At 39.5% G+C, this 19,100-nt stretch overlaps 1 protein-coding gene across 2 annotated transcripts in view; it reads left to right on the top strand.

Moving 5' to 3' along the window:
• The window catches only part of CNGB1 (cyclic nucleotide gated channel subunit beta 1), a 734,247-nt gene that overhangs the window by 592,293 nt on the left and 122,854 nt on the right, over positions 1-19,100 (top strand). For both annotated transcript variants that reach the window (XM_044081527.1, XM_044081526.1), the window contains exon 16: positions 1,494-1,591. In XM_044081527.1, the coding sequence (XP_043937462.1) occupies positions 1,494-1,591 (98 nt within the window). The remainder of the gene's footprint in view (positions 1-1,493; positions 1,592-19,100) is intronic.

Below are 19,100 nucleotides of genomic sequence, written 5' to 3'. Positions count from 1 at the left end.
CATATAATGGACTTTTTTCCTTACTCCGTCAGTGAGTTTACAGGGAATCAAACTACTAACTAAAATATTTATCCTCCAAGTCCATGGGCTCTCCAAACACCTTTTACAAAATTACCACAACTTCTGCATGCTGGCTGCTAGTGGTGGGAACCTATTCCCATTTAAAATTAAAGAGCATCTCACTAAATCTGTTAGCTTAAAGACACATTATAAATCATCTGAAATATTCCCCACTACCTGTTTTACCTTATCTAACATGCACCAAAGCCATTGATTTAACTGTTCTCTGAAGCCAGTCTGTAATATGCTTTTCTAATGAACACTAGATGGTTGATACCAGAAGAATGTTTCTTTCTTTCTTTTTTCATTATGAGTTTTTAAATTCTGAATATTCTTGATGTCTGATTTTATAAACTTTCATTTTCACTTCTAGGATTTGATCTGATAAAGTTCACATCTGTAGACAATGGTACTCATTAAAGGGAAGACCCATTTCAAACATTTCTTATATCCAGTAATCAGCAGTAACAGTGATCTTGACGAACCCAAAAAACTTCAATTCTGGTTAACCTTTTCATATAAATATGTTTTATTCCAATTAAGCTAAGAACCAGAAATAGGTAAATTATTAATCATCCTCCTTAGACATTCTTTAATTCACATAGTAACATGGCATAGATTTGAAAGCCAGTTTGTGTTAATGTTTGGTAAAGTGAAAAGGAAAACTTTATGCTGATTTGCTGGATCAGATCTCCAGCTTCCATTTTGAAATTAGAGTATTTTTAATGAGTTCAATGTAAATATTTTAGAGCGCATTGCATGTGTTAATAAAATTCATTGCCTTCAATTAATTTTGAAGAAGGTTGTGCCTATTCCTATTTAAAGACTGTTTTAATAAAAAAACAATATAGCTGGGATTTAACTCACTGGCACTACCAGACCAAGGTGTAGAGTAAATGTGTTGACCAACAGCAGCATTTTTATCTTCTGTAATTGCAATTTTGATTCTTGTAAACTATCCTAAATATTTTCAGTGTTCTTGAAATTTCCTTGAAAATATGAGTACTAAATTAAGTTATTATTTTAATGAAATGCAAACATCTAAATAAATAGTCATTTATGTTATATAAAGGACATTCAAAAGTTCAGTTTCAAAGTTGACCAAAGGAAGAACTGCCTTTTGAGAATAGATAGTAAGTAGACTATTCCAAAACAAGAATTTGATGAGTACAGGAGAACAGTTGTATAAGTCATAGTTGCTAGCTATCAACACCGGAAAACATCACCCCTGTTACTGAGTAAGTATGGACTCCCTGCTGGGTCTCATGACGTCACACTGCCATAGTTGGCTTTGTAACAGTTACTGTAATATAGGCTACAATGCAATGATAACTTCATTAGATCAAGTGATTCTGCAGCTCTGTCTGCTTGCATACTAAAAAGCTACCATCTGTTAAAATGTTCATGTCATCCCATCTGTTTTTTATGTTCAGATGAGTCCGAGCTGATGAAACAGCTACCAGACAAAATGAGACTGGATATTGCCGTAGATGTCAATTACAGTATAGTCAAAAATGTTCCACTCTTTCAGGTAAGTCATCAGAAGTAAGCATCCCAGAGGTGGGAACTTTGTCTTACACATGTTTCTACTACTGCTATTAGTTGTTCAGACGTTCTGTGTGGTCAGTTTCTTTGTGCATGATAATGACATCACTCAGGAGACATGAGATTGTGCTTTGCACACATGGTCCCATGTAAATAGAAATGTTTTATTTTACTGACATAATGTTTCATAGATGTTATATAAATTCCTAAACATTAAGAAAAGGAACTTAAAATCCACTGTAAGCAGAATGGGGCTTCTTGAGATCCAGGATGACAAGGGAAGACATACACATTGAATGTTCTCAACCAGGCAAGATTATTTTAACTTGGCTGATTTGCAGCAGGAACCATACAATGCGGAATATAGTGATCACTAAAGTAGAAAGTGTTACAGTGGTCAGTATTCAGGGCACTACTAGTATTACTGACCATGCTCAGTGTGGTTCATTGTAAAGGAGGGGTAAAAGGACCACTGATTAAAGATCGAAGTGTGGGACTACTGAGGGGTCAGCTACAGTAAGATGAGACAAAAGGTAGAGGTGGAACTGGAAGACTGGAGTGGAACAGAAGTGGCCAACAAACTTTAGGAAAGATCCACGAACAGAGAAGCAGTGAAAAAGAGAACCAAACAGCAATAGCGTACAACTGATTTTAATTTCCGCTTTCGTCACTCGACTTCCTCAGAATGCAGCAAAACATAACAAATCAAGCACTTAAATACCCATAATTGTTCCATACAAATCAATTATTAAAATACAATTAATTAAAAAACAAATCATATACTATTTCAATAACAAACTAATATTATTGTCTTTATTAATGTACAGTTTTCTATACTTTAAAAAACATTTAATATTTATGGCATCATTAAGACCTGGAAATTTATCAGAATTTAATCTGATCTGCCATATAGTTTCACGTTGTTCCAGGTAATTTTTAAAATCACCCCTTCTCAAATCAGGATGCACAATTTCCAATACAGAAAATAAAAATGTATTAAATAAAAAAGATGGACAAGTTACTGAATGTTTAAAAAGGGCATTATTTTCATCCCTAGTTTTTATACTATAGAGGTGTCATAAATATTAAATGTTTTTTAAAGTATAGAAAACTGTACATTAATAAAGACAATAATATTAGTTTGTTATTGAAATAGTATATGATTTGTTTTTTAATTAATTGTATTTTAATAATTGATTTGTATGGAACAATTATGGGTATTTAAGTGCTTGATTTGTTATGTTTTGCTGCATTCTGAGGAAGTCGAGTGACGAAAGCGGAAATTAAAATCAGTTGTACGCTATTGCTGTTTGGTTCTCTTTTTCACTGCTTCTCTGTTCGTGGATTTTTATTAGTGGTTTTTGGTGCTATTTTGTTGATTTGGCTTGTGGTTACCATGTCGGAAGGTGGTGAAGAAGCTTTAATGAATTTGTTGGTTCACGATACTCCGACATCTGACAACGGATCTCTGAACAGGTTACTTGTTGCTACCCTGTTAGACATACAGGGTTCTTTAAAGATTTTGGTCACAAGAAGTGAAGTTAAACAACGTGACAATATTGTGCCTGTGAGTGTTAACGGAACTGAATTTTTTAGCCCGGACTCTTCTTTTCACGAGTTAAATACAGTTATTGAGGCAACAACAGATGTTATCCAACGCGATAAGGATTATTGCCACAAAGCGACGTCCATTACGCGTGGTGGTTTGAACACTACAGGGGCAAACAAGCACCGAACGGTTCGATCATTTCTGGATGAAATTAGGAATCCTTTTTCTACTACAGGTAAACCACATTCTTCCATCAATTCTGTTGATATTAACAACAAACGTGGACTGTTACTTAAATTATTAAAAAGGTATCGTTCTCTGGATCTGGAGAACTGTTACTTTAGGCGCTGTATCCAACTTGGAATAGTTCCTAAGGGACTGAGATTCTTTAAGTGCCCCAATGGGGTTACTGCTAACGTTCCATTCTTTAAGACTTTGGTGAAATTCTTTAATAATGCTGGTCTTGAGTTTTTGAAATTATTAATTGACAATAACTGTGTGAAAATGAGTACGTTGAAGGATGAAATCGGTCTTTTGGAAGGGGAGTTGAAAGACAAAACTGGTGACTTAAATGATTGTGATTTGTTTGAGCAATTAGAACAACATACTGTAGAAGTCACTAATCGCAAACAGCTTAAATTAGCTCGTGACATCACATCTTACGACAATAATAATGCTTACAGCAATTTTGCTGTTAAGACCAATAATACAATGACTAAAGTCAATTACCAGCGCCCCTATGTGTCTAACGTTTGGGGCAAAAAACATCATAATGCAGCGGTTTCAGGCTCTAATGAATTGGAGCATTTTTTTGATCATGAGTCATCTCATTATGAGCAGAATTTCCCTTTGTTAGCAAATGGAACCGAATCCGCTGATGTTAATCTTGATAATGATTCTAGTGGCAATAGGCCATTTGTTGACTGTACTGATGATGTTGTGAGTGATAACACTATGCTTGTCAATTCCAAAGAGACTGGTAATGATTCTCTCAATACCAATGAGACAGTTAGACCGAAGACTAAAAACGGTACAAATTCTCAAACATCTTTGACTGTTCCTTCATCTTCTTCTTTTTTAATCAAAAAGAACCATCATCAAAACAGGAACACTGTTCTAACCAGGAGTCGGACCTTTTTAGGTTCCAACTCCTCGGGGGAAGAAATGTAGAAGAAAGATTGGACTTATTCAACATTATTAATTTAACCGAACATTGTTTTTCTGATATGGAAATTAATGTGTTAAAATATGGGTTGAATTTTATTCCCACTACTAGGGCTAGTTACAGTAGTACTATAATAGATATAAAAAAATACACTAGGAAACTGAATCTGGTTTATTTAATGCATTCTGTGTCAGATAAAGAGTTAAAAAACAGGTCTTTAGTTAGACCATCTCATTTCACCCCTCAACTACATCACACCTTGAAAGTGTTTGAAGAACAATGTATTAATGACATAACTGATGTTTTGCATCATAAAAATAACACTTTTCAGAATTTGAACTATTATGAAAGGTTAGCCCTCACTAATTTAAAAGCTTTAAGTAAGAACTACAGATTTATGAAAAGTGATAAGGGGGGTAATATAGTCATTATGACCCAGGATGTTTACTATAAAAAAATGTTGGATATTGTTAATAACATTGATGAGTATGAATCTATCAATTTGTATGACATTAATCGTCGTGTTAGGTTTATTCATTCTGAATTATATGCTTTGTTTATGACTAATGACATCAGCCGTGACATGTATGATTTTTGTTTGGTTGAAGAGCCACGTATTGGGGTGATTTTTGGTATCCCAAAGACCCACAAAAACATCAACGACCCTCCCCTCAGACCTATAGTTTCATCACCACATTCGGTTACTGAGGGTATATCTTTGGTTATAGACGGTATTTTGGGGCCGGTTGTGACTGGTGAAGATTCATTCATCAAGGATTCATGGCATTTTTTGAGCAAACTAGGGCAATTTTTGGAGAATTTTGATTATGACCCCATGAGACACATTATTTTTACTCTCGATGTTGTTTCCTTATACACCTGTATTCCCCATTCAGTGGGAATTGATGTTGTTTGTGATTTTTTGGTTAAAAGAAAACTCAAATTAAGCAACAATGCTATTTCGACCATTAGATTGTTTCTTGAGCTTATTTTGGAGAATAATTTCTTTTTACTAGGAGATTCTTATTACAGACAAAGAAAGGGAGTTGCCATGGGGTCTCCAGCAGCACCAGCCTTTGCTAACTTGGTAATGGCAGGTTGGGAGTCAGAAATTCTGCCCCTTATCAAACAAAAATTTGATATTAAATTATATTGTCGTTTTATAGATGATTTATTTTTTATTATTGAGGGCGATGTTACCACTATTGATTGTTTCATATCAGAAATAAATTCATCTTCTGATTATTTGAAGTTCACCAAAGGAAGTTTTGGAACACACATTAATTTTTTAGATGTTGTTTTATATTGGGACACAGTTGAATCACGGTTCCACAGTAAGATCTTTCGCAAAGAGACTTTTACCAATGGATACTTACACGTTCTCAGTAACCATCCTAAACACATTGTTAAAAATATCCCCAGAGGTCAATTCATTAGGGCTAGCCGGATGACTAGTAAGCATAGCGATTTAATTAATGAGTTTGGCACTATAGTTTCCCTATTTAGTAAAAGGGGCTATCATGTCAATGATTTGAACATTATTAAAGATGAGATTTTGAGAAAACGTCCCTTGTCTTTTAGACCTTTATTAGATTATCCACTATCATTTGCCTTTACCAACGATAGGGCAAAGCAGAGTAAAAATATAGACAATAATATTTTATGCTCATTAGATATGAGTACAGATGGGGGACAGATTAAAAGGATTATTGCCAATAATTGGAAAATTATTGGTGGTAACAAGGACATTCAACAAGTCTTAGGCAACTGTCCAGCTTTTGTTTTTAGGAAACACAATAGTCTGAAAAAGATTTTGGAGTTTAATTATCAGGATTGTAGTCATGCACGTACAAACAAAATAGGCATGCACAGATGTTATTTCTGTAATATGTGCAGATATATTTCTGAGGGTCCCTATATCTTAGTCGAGATGATTAATAGGACGTTTAAGGTTGATGGTTATGCTGACTGTAACTCCACGGGAGTGGTTTACATTGCTTTATGCTCGACATGTCCGGCTTTTTACGTCGGCATGACCACACGATGTCTCAAGACTAGAATTAGGGAACACCTCTATAGTATAAAAACTAGGGATGAAAATAATGCCCTTTTTAAACATTCAGTAACTTGTCCATCTTTTTTATTTAATAAATTTTTATTTTCTGTATTGGAAATTGTGCATCCTGATTTGAGAAGGGGTGATTTTAAAAATTACCTGGAACAACGTGAAACTATATGGCAGATCAGATTAAATTCTGATAAATTTCCAGGTCTTAATGATGCCATAAATATTAAATGTTTTTTAAAGTACAGAAAACTGTACATTAATAAAGACAATAATATTAGTTTGTTATTGAAATAGTATATGATTTGTTTTTTAATTAATTGTATTTTAATAATTGATTTGTATGGAACAATTATGGGTATTTAAGTGCTTGATTTGTTATGTTTTGCTGCATTCTGAGGAAGTCGAGTGACGAAAGCGGAAATTAAAATCAGTTGTACGCTATTGCTGTTTGGTTCTCTTTTTCACTGCTTCTCTGTTCGTGGATTTTTATTAGTGGTTTTTGGTGCTATTTTGTTGATTAAACTTTAGGAAAGGGTCAATGATAACAGAAGGGCAGCAATGGGAAAGAAGATAAAGAAGAAGGAAGATGTGGTCCATGTGGATAGAGAAGGAAGTTGGGAACTAGTACGGCCAAAGGGAGTATATGCAGGATTAAGATAGGCTGGAGAAGATAAAAGGCAGCACCACATGAAAGCAAATGAGAGGAAATAAGAAGAATCAGGCCAGATATGACTAAGCTGAAATGTAACTGAAACTGGGTGTCAATCAGGGTGATAAAAGATATTTCTAAGTACATAATATTTAAAAAAAAGAGCAGATGACAACAATCAAGCCACCTGGTGTAAGAAGGGAAGTGACAGAGTGAAGGGAGCAATTTGAAGACTTTTGAAATACTGAATAAATTAATTGTCTCTGTCACTGTTCAGGATTAAGTAATATAGAATATCAAACTACTAAACAAAGATGAATACGTGACTTGGAAAACAGGAACTGGTAGAGTGGTCAACCCTTGTAAGGTGAAGCAGAGAGGACAAGGACCATGGACTAGATACTTTTCCCATAAAAATCCTCAGAAATGTATTTTACATATGTGTTTATGGATGTTTTGTTTATTGGACTGTCCATATTAGCAGGTGCACAATTTCAGATGTGACCCAGGGAAGGTTCTATTTACAATGTATTGTAAATGAGCCACAAATTTTATACATTTGCACATGCACAGTTTAAGACAGCTTAATCTTTCTCCTCAGTGGTGTTGTTGAGCTCCAATGCTGCATGACCTTAGGAAGGTGTATATGCCTCCATTTACATACATTGCTTCCCAGATGACTCAGTAATGGGTACTGTTTGGTGGTGCCATTTACTTTTTTGTTTCATTCTCCATAGGTGCAACACCCAGTGCTCCTTCTAGGTGTCATCCAAGTGGTGAACCAGAGCCACCACCCCTCCCCCGCAGGATGAGTGTGCTGGCAATGGCTGCTCGTATTCTTCTTTCCCAGCTGCATCCCTCCTGTGTTCATGCCTTTTAATAAGCAGGTCGCTTGGTATGTAGTCAGGGCTTCATCTCAATGCACCAGTTGGGTGGGGAAACAAACAAACAAATATGTTATGTGAGAGATGTAGTCACACTATGAAATTGGAGGCAAGACTCTGACATAAGGACAAATCGAGTGCCAAACAGGTTGTCAGCTCACACACATATATCACTTCCCATACTAAATAAGGACATGACACATAAACCCACATATGCGGTGGTACTCACTAGTAACTAACTAAAAGATCAGAGGCCTCCCAAATGGATCGCAACACACAATAACACATACACAAGTGTCTCAACAAATAAGCCCATAAGGCATAACACCACAAAACCTGATGTACCAGTCATAGGAAACTCTATAGTGAGACACATGGATGTTCCCCTCACCATGCTGGATAAGGAGCGAGTTATGGTTAGCTGTCTGTCAGGTGCCAGGATCTGTCAAGTCACTCAAGTCAATCAACCATAATTGCCAGTGTAATTCCATCATAGTCCATATTTGGGTGAATGACTTGAGACGTACTTCTCTGGACTGTATGAAGAGAGACATGACTTAGCTGTCAGATTATGTGTCACAAGCAGGTATAAGCCTAGCCTTAATCAGCATTCTAACTTCTCCAAAGATGATGCCACAATACAAGCAAAAAATGATTGATTTTAACAATTGGCTTAGCTTCTGATGTTAGTCCAAGGGGATCCAATATCTGTCAGCCTAGGAAGACATGGTTGGCAGGCCACTCTGCTTTGCCAAAGATGGTCTGCTCCTGTCTCATCTAGGCTTTTTGATACTGGCAAAGGCTTTAGTCACCTCTGTTGTGCCTTTTTTAAGCAGTGTCAAAATAACCAACCTTCCAATGTAACAAAATCCTGTTTAGATAAACTCAAGGTATGCTGCTTAATGCAAGGAGTCTAAACAAGAAACTGCACTCCCTGAAAGCACTCCTTGGAAGATACTGACATCTGTGCAGTCACCAATACATGTTTCAAAGCCATGGAAAGCAGGCCAGCCATGCAGGTCTACAACACCTTCCATGCATTCAGACCAAAAATTGAGCATGAAAGAACCAAAGAATGAGGTATATCCATCTTCATTAAGGACAAGTACACCTCGAAACTGGTCAAGCAGTATGACTTTCTTGAGCTACTCCATGTCCGGTTAACTATAGGTAAACCCCCTTCCCCATCATAGCTAGCTATACGTCCCCCACCATAAATCAAACATACCCTGTACTTGGGTGAGTTTAACTATTCTTCCATCACATGGGAAACATACATGAGAACAAACATGCTGGCTCAGAGGTCCTTGGACTTTGTCATTGCAAATGCTCTGGAACAGTTAGCACTCCGATAAGGAGCTCAGATGTCCTGGACATAGTACTCACTAACATGGGGGAGCACTGCAGCTCCCCTCCATGTGATGTCCTCCTGGTAAGATTGGATGATAAATCAGTCCTGTTTGATGTAATTATAAAGCCAGATGCCCTATTAAGCTCAAAAATGCTTAAAACGTTTTCCAAGTCAAATTACCTCCAACTAAGCAATGGTATAAGATGTTTCAAAGCCCTCCAGTACATAGATAGCATGGACTGCTATGTAGAGGTGTACACCAATGCCCAGTATAACCACTTAAGCAGTTGTATAAAATTGGCTGTACCTGACTAGATTAAAACCAGGTTTTGGCAAAAATAAAAAGCCACCTTGGTGGAACCCTAGTATAAACAGACTATACAACAAGAGAAAGAGATTAATGTCCAAGAACAAGAGGGAACTGGATCAATAGAGGAAGAATCCCTCTAGCTTAAACAAACAAATCAGAGATCTTGTCAAGTCCTCCAAAGCTAATTACAAAGCAAAAATAGCCTCCTTGGTTAAGTATAATCACAAGACATTCTTTAACTACATCTGAAATCTAAAAGGGAATACCCATCTGTGCACTGAACAGGTTGTGGATGGCACCAACCATACTCAACTGAAGGTAATAGCCAACCTGCTAGCTGACAGATTTGGACTAAACCTCACTCTCCTGTCTCCACCAGTCATCCCCCAATATGTACCCACCACCATTCCTCCATCTATTATCTCAAGAGTACAGGTCATTTTTGCGGTCTCCAAGGCCAAATACAAGGCATCAAAGGGTCCAGACAACATCCCAGGTTGCCTTTTAAACAACTTCAAACATGACCTATCACACCCACCTGGATCCCTGTTTAACCACAGCTTGTGGACTGGCTATGTTCAGGCGGACTGGAGGACAGCAACAGTAATCACTCTGCACAAAGGGGGACCATCAACTAACCTTGGGAATTATACACCCATAAGCTTGATTAGCCTCCTCTGCAAGGCCATGGGAAGAATCATTATGGACCTTATCAACAAGGACATAAATAATCTCCAAATTCTGGACCCAACCCAGTTTGGATTCATTTAGGGTAGATCATGCCTCTCAAACCTGGTTGACTTCTTCAAGAAAGTCACCAAGGTCCTGGACAAGGGAAATACAATGCACAGCACATACCTTGACCTAGCCAAGGCATTTGACACAATCCTCCACCCAGATATTATAGAGAAATTCTCAAAATTGGGAATTATTCCCTACATCACTAGGTGGTTAGCCAACTGTCTCACTGACAGGACACATGCTGTCAAAGTGGGTGAATTCACCTCTAGCAAAAAAACAGCCACTAGTGGTGTACCACAGGGTTCTGTGCTGGGTCCTTTACTGTTCAGTATTTATTTCTCTGAAGTCCAATTAAATGTGGGCACACAGTGTGGACTGGAGAAGTTGTTGACCACAACTGAGCTACAAAATATAAGTATCTTGATTTTTTTTTGATTATTTTTACAGATTACTGTTTTTACAATTTAATATATATAAAGCACTTTGTCTATTCATTATCTTCACAAATCCTTATCTGTTTAAAAACTTTCATTTGTCTCTCTAGTGCTTGCTGTCTGTAGGCTATTGTGTAAACTGAAACATTTCCTCTGTGTAATTATCTCTTGGCTAGTAGGGGCTGGTTCTTTTGTGTTCTTGTAAAAAAAGAAGCTGTTCTGGTTTTTAAGCCTTAACTTTGGTAGGGTTTCTGTCTTTGCACACAGTGCAGACTGGAGAAGTTGTTGACCGCAACTGAGCTACAAAATATAAGTATCTTGATTTTTTTTGATTATTTTTACAGATTACTGTTTTTACAATTTAATATATATAAAGCACTTTGTCTATTCAGTATCTTCACAAATCCTTATCTGTTTAAAAACTTTCATTTGTCTCTAGTGCTTGCTGTCTGTAGGCTATTTATACTTGGTGGCTTTGCAGTTGCCCGCCCCTACTGTGACACACTCCCCAGTCTAGTGTCATTAGCTCATTCTGCTTAATACAGAGAGAACATTTGATAAGGCCTTCTGTTCCTCCTTTTTCCCTTTCAAAAAGTAAAACAAAACTTTTTTTTTTCTCTTTCGCCTGAACCTTCTTGTGTTCTGACTGTCCTTCTCAAACATTTTGGAAATATACAGTATATTTCAGAGCATTTGTTATAACTGTATTTGCTATAACTGATTTAAGTATTTTTTTCTGGCTTTTTGATTATTTACTGCTTAGCGACTGCATTTTAGCCTGTTTATACAGCTCTGCATTCTATTTAAACTGTTTTGTGTTGATTAACTGTTTTGCACTTTTAAAAAGTTATTTGTTGCTTAATTTTAACTGTAGGCTAACACACTCAAGTGCGCTAGCCGCTTAAAAGCATTTATAGCATTTACTGTCTGTTTTTCCTCTGTTTTCTGCAAAAAGAAAAAAAAAAAAATCTTGTTTTCCCGCCTTACTGAACTAGAATAGTCCAGTCTTCAGAGTTTGCTGATCTCTGGGCTTTGTCTTGGTTCCTGTGCTATTCCATATCCTTATTTGGATAAAAGGAAGCGTCTTTGTTCACCAGTGGGAGTGGGGAGCACTGAGCGGCCTATTTGTCCCTAGAGGAGTGGTTCCAGCCAGAAACTTGTAGTCTATTGGCCATTTTGGGTCAATTCCTAGCTCTTTTCAGCCCCCTGTAATAAAGCCTGCTTTAGCACGTTTTTTCGCTTGTATTCAACTCAGCACAGCTCCTCATGGTGTCCTGCAGAGTTCTACAAGCAGCAGAGAGCAAAAGAGTGACTTTTTCCTGATTTAAGTATTTTTTTCTGGCTTTTTGATTATTTACTGCTTAGCGACTGCATTTTAGCCTGTTTATACAGCTCTGCATTCTATTTAAACTGTTTTTGTGTTGATTAACTGTTTTGCACTTTTAAAAAGTTATTTGTTGCTTAATTTTACCTGTAGGCTAACACACTCAAGTGCGCTAGCCGTTTAAAAGCATTTATAGCATTTACTGTCTGTTTTTCCTCTGTTTTCTGCAAAAAAAAAAAAATCTTGTTTTCCCGCCTTACTGAACTAGAATAGTCCAGTCTTCAGAGTTTGCTGATCTCTGGGCTTTGGCTTGGTTCCTGTGCTATTCCATATCCTTATTTGGATAAAGGGAAGCTTCTTTGTTCACCAGTGGGAGTGGGGAGCACTGAGCAGCCTATTTGTCCCTAGAGCAGTGGTTCCAGCCAGAAACTTGTAGTCTATTGGCCATTTTGGGTAAATTCCTAGCTCTTTTCAACCCCCTGCTATAAAGCCCACTTTAGTGTGCTTTTGCATGATCTAGCGTGGAGTTGCCCATAGAGCACCATCGGGCAGTGCCGGTTAAACAAGGTTAAACTATTTATGGCTCCGTAAAGTCTGCTCTTCAAATTTTCCCTTAGAACTTCTCTACTTGCAATCTAAACAGTCTATTCTCTATCTCAAAAGCTCAGCACTTGCTCCTAAAGCATTTTTATATAGGTATAGTACTTATATACTAAACAAAGTACTACATTAGCCTAGAATCCCCTTGAGTACCCATTTCCCTATAGGTCCCTTCTGACTCAGTTACACAGCAAACTTTTTCACTTTTTCTAGCATGTCGAAGGGTCAGTTGCTAGCATCCTCTCCTGTTCAGCTGGTGAATCTGGGCATCTTGAGGCAATGTTACAATTGCCTCATGTACACAGACAACCCACTCCTTCTCCCACAAAACACAAATACATGTGAGAGATGCAACTATATAGCCAAACTGGAGGCTGAGCTCTCTCAACTCAGGACTGGCAAGACCAGACAGGAGGAGAAGGAAACCACGCACACCACAAACCCAGTTTCACATAGAACTATCACAACTGCAAAACAAACACATAAACACACAAAGACATACTCGGAGGCACTGATCAAAAATCTACCAAAACTACAGAGGCCTCCAAAGCAGACACCCAAGCAACTGCCACCTCAAGACATAAGACATGCAACACATAGTTCTCAAAGTCAGTGTGCTAAACAGTCACAGCCCTTAGGGTCAAACACAATGCCAGACACACTTCTTATAGGTGACTCCATAGTCAGACACACTGACATCCCACTCACCAGACTGAACAAGGAAAAGATCACAGTAAGCTGCCTGTCAGTCGCTAGAATCCGCCACATAACACAAGCACTCAGGTCACTCCACAGCAAGTACAAGTATGACTCAGTCATTGTCCATGCCGGTGTGAATGACCTGAGACGTACCTCCCTGGACTACATGAAAAGAGACATAGAGGAGCTCTCAGATTATGTAGCCCAGGCCGGTATGACCCTGACCCTGAGCAGTATCCTACCCTCACCAAGAATGATGCCACAATACAGAGACAAAATGATCAGCTTTAATAATTGGCTTAATTACTGGTGTCATTCTAAGGGGATCCAATGTCTGTCTGCCTGGGATGACATGCTTGACAAGCCACGCTGCTTCAAGGGACGGCTTGCACCTGTCACCCCTGGGCTTCCGGATATTGGCAAAGGCTCTTGCCACCCCCATAGTGCCTTTTTTAGGCAAGGCTCAAATGATAACCCTACCGCCCTAGAAAACAAAAATGGAGAAAAACTAAGGGTAATACTGCTCAATGCCAGAAGTCTAAACCTCAAGATGCACGCCCTCGAAGCCCTCCTCAGTATGGAGAACATCGATGTCTGTGCTGTGACTGAAACCTGGTTCAAGGCTCCTGAGAGCACCCCAGCACTATCAGGTTATACCTCATATCATGCGTTCCGGCCCCAAAATCCGGACCGAACCACAAAGGAGGGGGAGTATCCATATTCATAAAGGATACCTACACCTCCAGGTTAGTGGCAATGCACGAAGCATCGGAGACCATCCAGGTGCAATTAACCATAAGTAAAACTGCCCTACAGTTTGTAACATGCTACAGACCACCTTCTCAAACTCAGGAAACCCAAACAGCCTTCCTGAAGACACTGGAGAGTATGAATGTCTCTCCAAACACCATCATATTGGGTGACTTCAACTACCCAAACATAGACTGGGAACATCACTCAAGCCCCAACACCCTAGCCCAAAGGTTCCTGGAGTTCATAAACTCAAATGCTATGGAACAACTAGTCACCATTCCCACAAGAGGAGAAAATATACTAGACCTGATCATCACAAACATGGGGACAAAATGCTCCACACTGGAAGTATATCCCTCATTGGTGAGATCAGACCATAAATTAATCTCACTGGAGATCCACATCCCGCCCCACCCCAGCAAAAAGACCACAGTGAAGAACTTCTCAAAAGCAAACTTCACACTTCTTAAGACTGGAGTGGTATCCTTCAAGGCCCCGAGCCAGTGGAAACCACAACCCACGCTGCTGAAACCCTTACAAATGCCTTCTACGAGCACCTCCAGGAATGTATGGATCAAGCAATCCCTAATAAAATCAAGACCCTTTCCACCAAAGGCAGGCGCCGGTCTGGTGGACCCCAGCCATAAACAAACTCTACAACAAGAGGAGAAAGCTACTACATGACAGAGCAAAATCCCTAAAAGGGAAGGCATCTCTGATCAATACTAGCAAAAACTATGATCACTCATAAAATCATCCAAGGCCAACTTTGAGAGAAAAATCGCTAATGACACAAAAGACAATCATAAGGCCTTCTTTAGCTATGTTAGAAACCTGGGTGGAAACTCCCAGATATGCTCAGAATTAGTCCAAAATGATAAAAAATCACTGAACCTACAGACATTGCCAACATACTGGCAGACAGGTTCAGTGCAAATTTCTCCCTCCCTCCCCACCAAAAGGAGAAATATCTATCTCACCAGAGTCTAGCCTCCCAAACATCTCAGATGCCCAGGTGAGAGCTGCTCTCTCTAAAGCAAAAAACACAGCATCAATGGGACCGGACGGTGTCCCCAGCTGTGTGCTACATGAACTCAATGAGGAACTAAACCCACACATAAGGCTGCTGTTTAATCTTAGCCTTACTACAGGATACGTACCCAAAGAATGGCATACGGCAACTGTGGTCCCACTCCACAAAGGCGGTGCTTCTACAGACCCTGGAAATTACCGCCCCATAAGCTTGACGAGCCTTGTCTGCAAAGCTATGGAGAGGATCATAATGGAACTCATAAATAAAGACATTGGGGACCTACAGACACTGGATCCTATCCAATTTGGCTTTGTCAAGGGCAGATCCTGCCTCTTGAACTTGGTCTACTTTTTCGAAACAGTCACTAAGGCCATTGATGAGGGTAAGGCAGTTCACACAGCCTACCTTGACCTAGCAAAAGCGTTCGACACAATACCCCACTTGGGCATCATAGAAAAGCTCACCAGCTTAGATGTAAACCCATATGTCACAAGATGGGTTGCAAACTGGCTCAAGGACAGAACACACAGGGTTAGAGTTGCTGGTGCCATGTCAGACTCTAAGCCGGTCATGAGCAGTGTCCCACAGGGCTCAGTCCTGGGCCCCCTCTTGTTCAGCATTTATTTTTCTGAAGTGCAGGAAAACATAAGGGGATTGTGGCTGACAAAATTTGCAGATGACTGCAAACTGGGCACCATAATTGACACTCCATCAGACACAGACATCCTCCAGAGAGGTCTCATAGAAATGGATAACTGGTGCCAGAGCCATGGCCTTAAGCTAAATGCCAAAAAATGTATAGTCATACCCTTTGGGAAAAACAAGGTAACCCCTAATTACCACATAGGTGGTAATCCATTAAACACGGAAGAAGTTATCAGGGACCTGGGGACCCAAGTTGACAGTAACCTCTCTTTTGACACTCACATTGCCAAAGTGGTTAGGAAGACCTTCTACATTGCCCACCTGATCATGAAGGGATTCACATCCAGATCAGGAGAGATCATTGTACCCTGTACTCTTCACTTATCAGACCAATGATTGAGTACAACGCCCCATTGAATGTACCTTACCCGACACCTGCAGCAGTTGGAAAGACCCCAAAAGTTCCTCACCAAAAGGATAAAGGGGCTCAAACATATGTCATACGATGCCCGACTGAAGAAACTCCAGCTCTATTCAGTCGCATACCGTCTGCTCAGAGGTGATCTGTGCCTGACATACAAGGCCATGTCCAACCCGGAATTAATGGACATGCTCCACCTCAAAAATCCAAATCCACCAGAGCCACGAGACTTAAACCTCAACACAGATATAAATAGGACGTGCTGGAGGGACAGATTCATCACCCAGAGACTCCCTACACTATGGAACAGAATCCCAGTCCATGTGAGGCAGAGCCCCTCACTGACTCTGTTCAAGAGAAATCTTGACGAGTGGATGGGAGATCGTAGGTTTACCCCGGGAATCATCTCTGTGTCACTGCTGGACAGAGGCACAGCAAACTAATGGGTATAGTATTCTCATCCTAAGGGGTGGTGAAAGCCACACACACTCTGGCTAGGCTTATAAATGCCCTAGGGCAGATAGCCTAGTATGAACCTATGAACCTATGAACCTATGATCTGTGGCTGACCACGTTTGTTGACAATTGCAAATTGGGAGCAATCATTGAGTCCCTCAATTATGTTACTATACTGGATAACGGGTTAACGCAGACAAATAGTTGATTCCAAAGACATGGATTAATGCTAAATGCAAAAAATGCATTATTATTCCCTTTGGGAAAGCTGACATCCCTGCTAATTGCATCATAGACAGCACCCCCTAAGTGTAGATCCAGTGGCACGTAATTTGGGTACTCAGGTTGATAGCAATCTCAACTTTGACCACCACTTATCCATTGTAGTAAGGAAATGCTTCCATGTGGCACATCTTATAAGTAAAGGCATCGCATCTAGATCTAAGGATGTTATAATTCCATTATACTCAACCCTCATCAGACCATAATTGAGGACAATGCTCCCTTTTGCATGTACCTCACCAGACTCCTGTAACAGCTGGAAAGACCACAGAGATTTCTCACCAAGAAAATACAGGGTATGCACAATAAGTCCTATGCAAAAAGACTGAAAGCCCAGTCACTCCATTCTGTCTCCTACTTGCTGCTAAGGGGTGACCTGTTCCTGGCTTACAGGGCAGTTTCTGACCCGGCCCTGATGGAAATGCTACACATTCACAAATCAAACTGCATGAGGGTCACTCCCTCCATGGATCTTAGCCTAGCATCTGACATGAACAAATCATACTGGAGAGATAGATACATCTCCTATAGACTGCCAATTCTCTAGAACAAGCTTCTAGTTCATGTAAAACAGAGCCCCTCCCTGACCCTCTTCAAATGCAACGAAGATCAATGGATGGGTGACAGCAAATTCACTCCTGGGGTGGCATCTATGTCCCTCATGGATAGAGGCAGTCAGTATTAACTACCCAACACTCATACCTCTGTGAACTTCACTCACCTAACCACCGACAATTGTGGCAACTCAGGATAAATATGACTAGGCTTGTAACAGCTCTAGGGCCATTAGACTAGTGACCTTCTTTGTACCTTTGAATCTATAAACCTATAACCCAGCTTAAAACACAATCTGAACAAAAAGAAAAAAAAATAACATTACTACACTGCACATGTACAGATTAAGATGAAACCATAAGAAAAAAAAATAGAATACTTTTGTATAATGTGGTTTATTATCACAATATTGAAGCCTGCAGTCTTGAAACACATAATGCTGGGACCATAATATCGAAACACCAAATTGCTGAAAATTGTTCCTAGGTCTACATCACTTCAGGTCCCATGTTAATACTCACTCCTGGGTTCACAATGGTAGTGGGATTCAGTATTTAAGACTTTTAGACATTGTGGTCTGTAGAATTTTGGTCTTTCAATATTATAGTATCAGGATTAAGAGTTTCAAGACTGTGGGATTCAAGATCTGTATAATGCATGCAGCTGAAGATAATCTTCATGTTGGAGGCAAGATGATACTGTATGATTTAAGAACTGATACAGTTCATACTCAGAAATTGTGGTTAGGAAAGTTTGCCTCCAGGCATAGCTACAGTTCTAATGTGTGTTATAATTTACAGTTTCTGAGTAAAATAGTAATTGCACTTAGCATATCAGTGTATGCCATGGTGGTACGGTGGTAGCATTGTTACCTCACAGCAAGAAGTTCTCCCATTCGATTCTCGGCGTGGCTTGGGAGTGCCTTCTGTGTGGAGTCTGCATGTCCTCCCCGCGGTTGGGTAGCGTTCGAAAAACATGCGTGCGTAAATGTGCATGCCTTCGTTGAAGGTTGGGTGTCAGGCTGGCACCTTGGCGTTTCATAAAAATCTACTGCTAATAATTAGCAGACCGTAGTTCCTCTGTGGCGACCCCTTACCGGGAAAATGCCGAAAGACAAACAACAACTTAGGATATCAGTGCAAAGCTGTGAGGTGCAGGGTGCTGGACTATAGTGAAGTGAGGGTAAAATTGCATTCATGTGATGCTGTAGGAGTTACGCTTTGCTGGAGCCTTAAGTAGAGATACATACTGAAATTTACAGGAAGCAATTATTTAGTTGTTCTGATTTGATATGGGATCTCATTCCAGCTCTTGGCTAAGCAGACACTGGGTACACAGTCTTTGTAATAGTTGTTGGTTTTCTTTAAAGATAATATGCCCAGAGTGCTGGATCTCAGCACCTTTTAGGGGTGTACTGAGGAGTCTTGGGGGAAGGGTGTGGGCATTTTATTTGGAATAGCAAATTGTGACTGAAAGATCCTTGAATATATTTCACTTTGTGTTTGAAAGTCATTATGTGTAAATTGTTCAGTGGTTTGCTGTAATGACGTAGATAGGTTTTAGCTGCAGTAAATGT

Source organism: Protopterus annectens, chromosome 8.part0 (genome assembly GCF_019279795.1).
Source record: "Protopterus annectens isolate FY-2018-M chromosome 8.part0, PAN1.0, whole genome shotgun sequence".
Lineage (NCBI taxonomy): Eukaryota > Metazoa > Chordata > Ceratodontiformes > Protopteridae > Protopterus > Protopterus annectens.
Note: the sequence above shows the minus strand (reverse complement) of the source record. Positions and strands in the feature narration are given on the sequence as shown.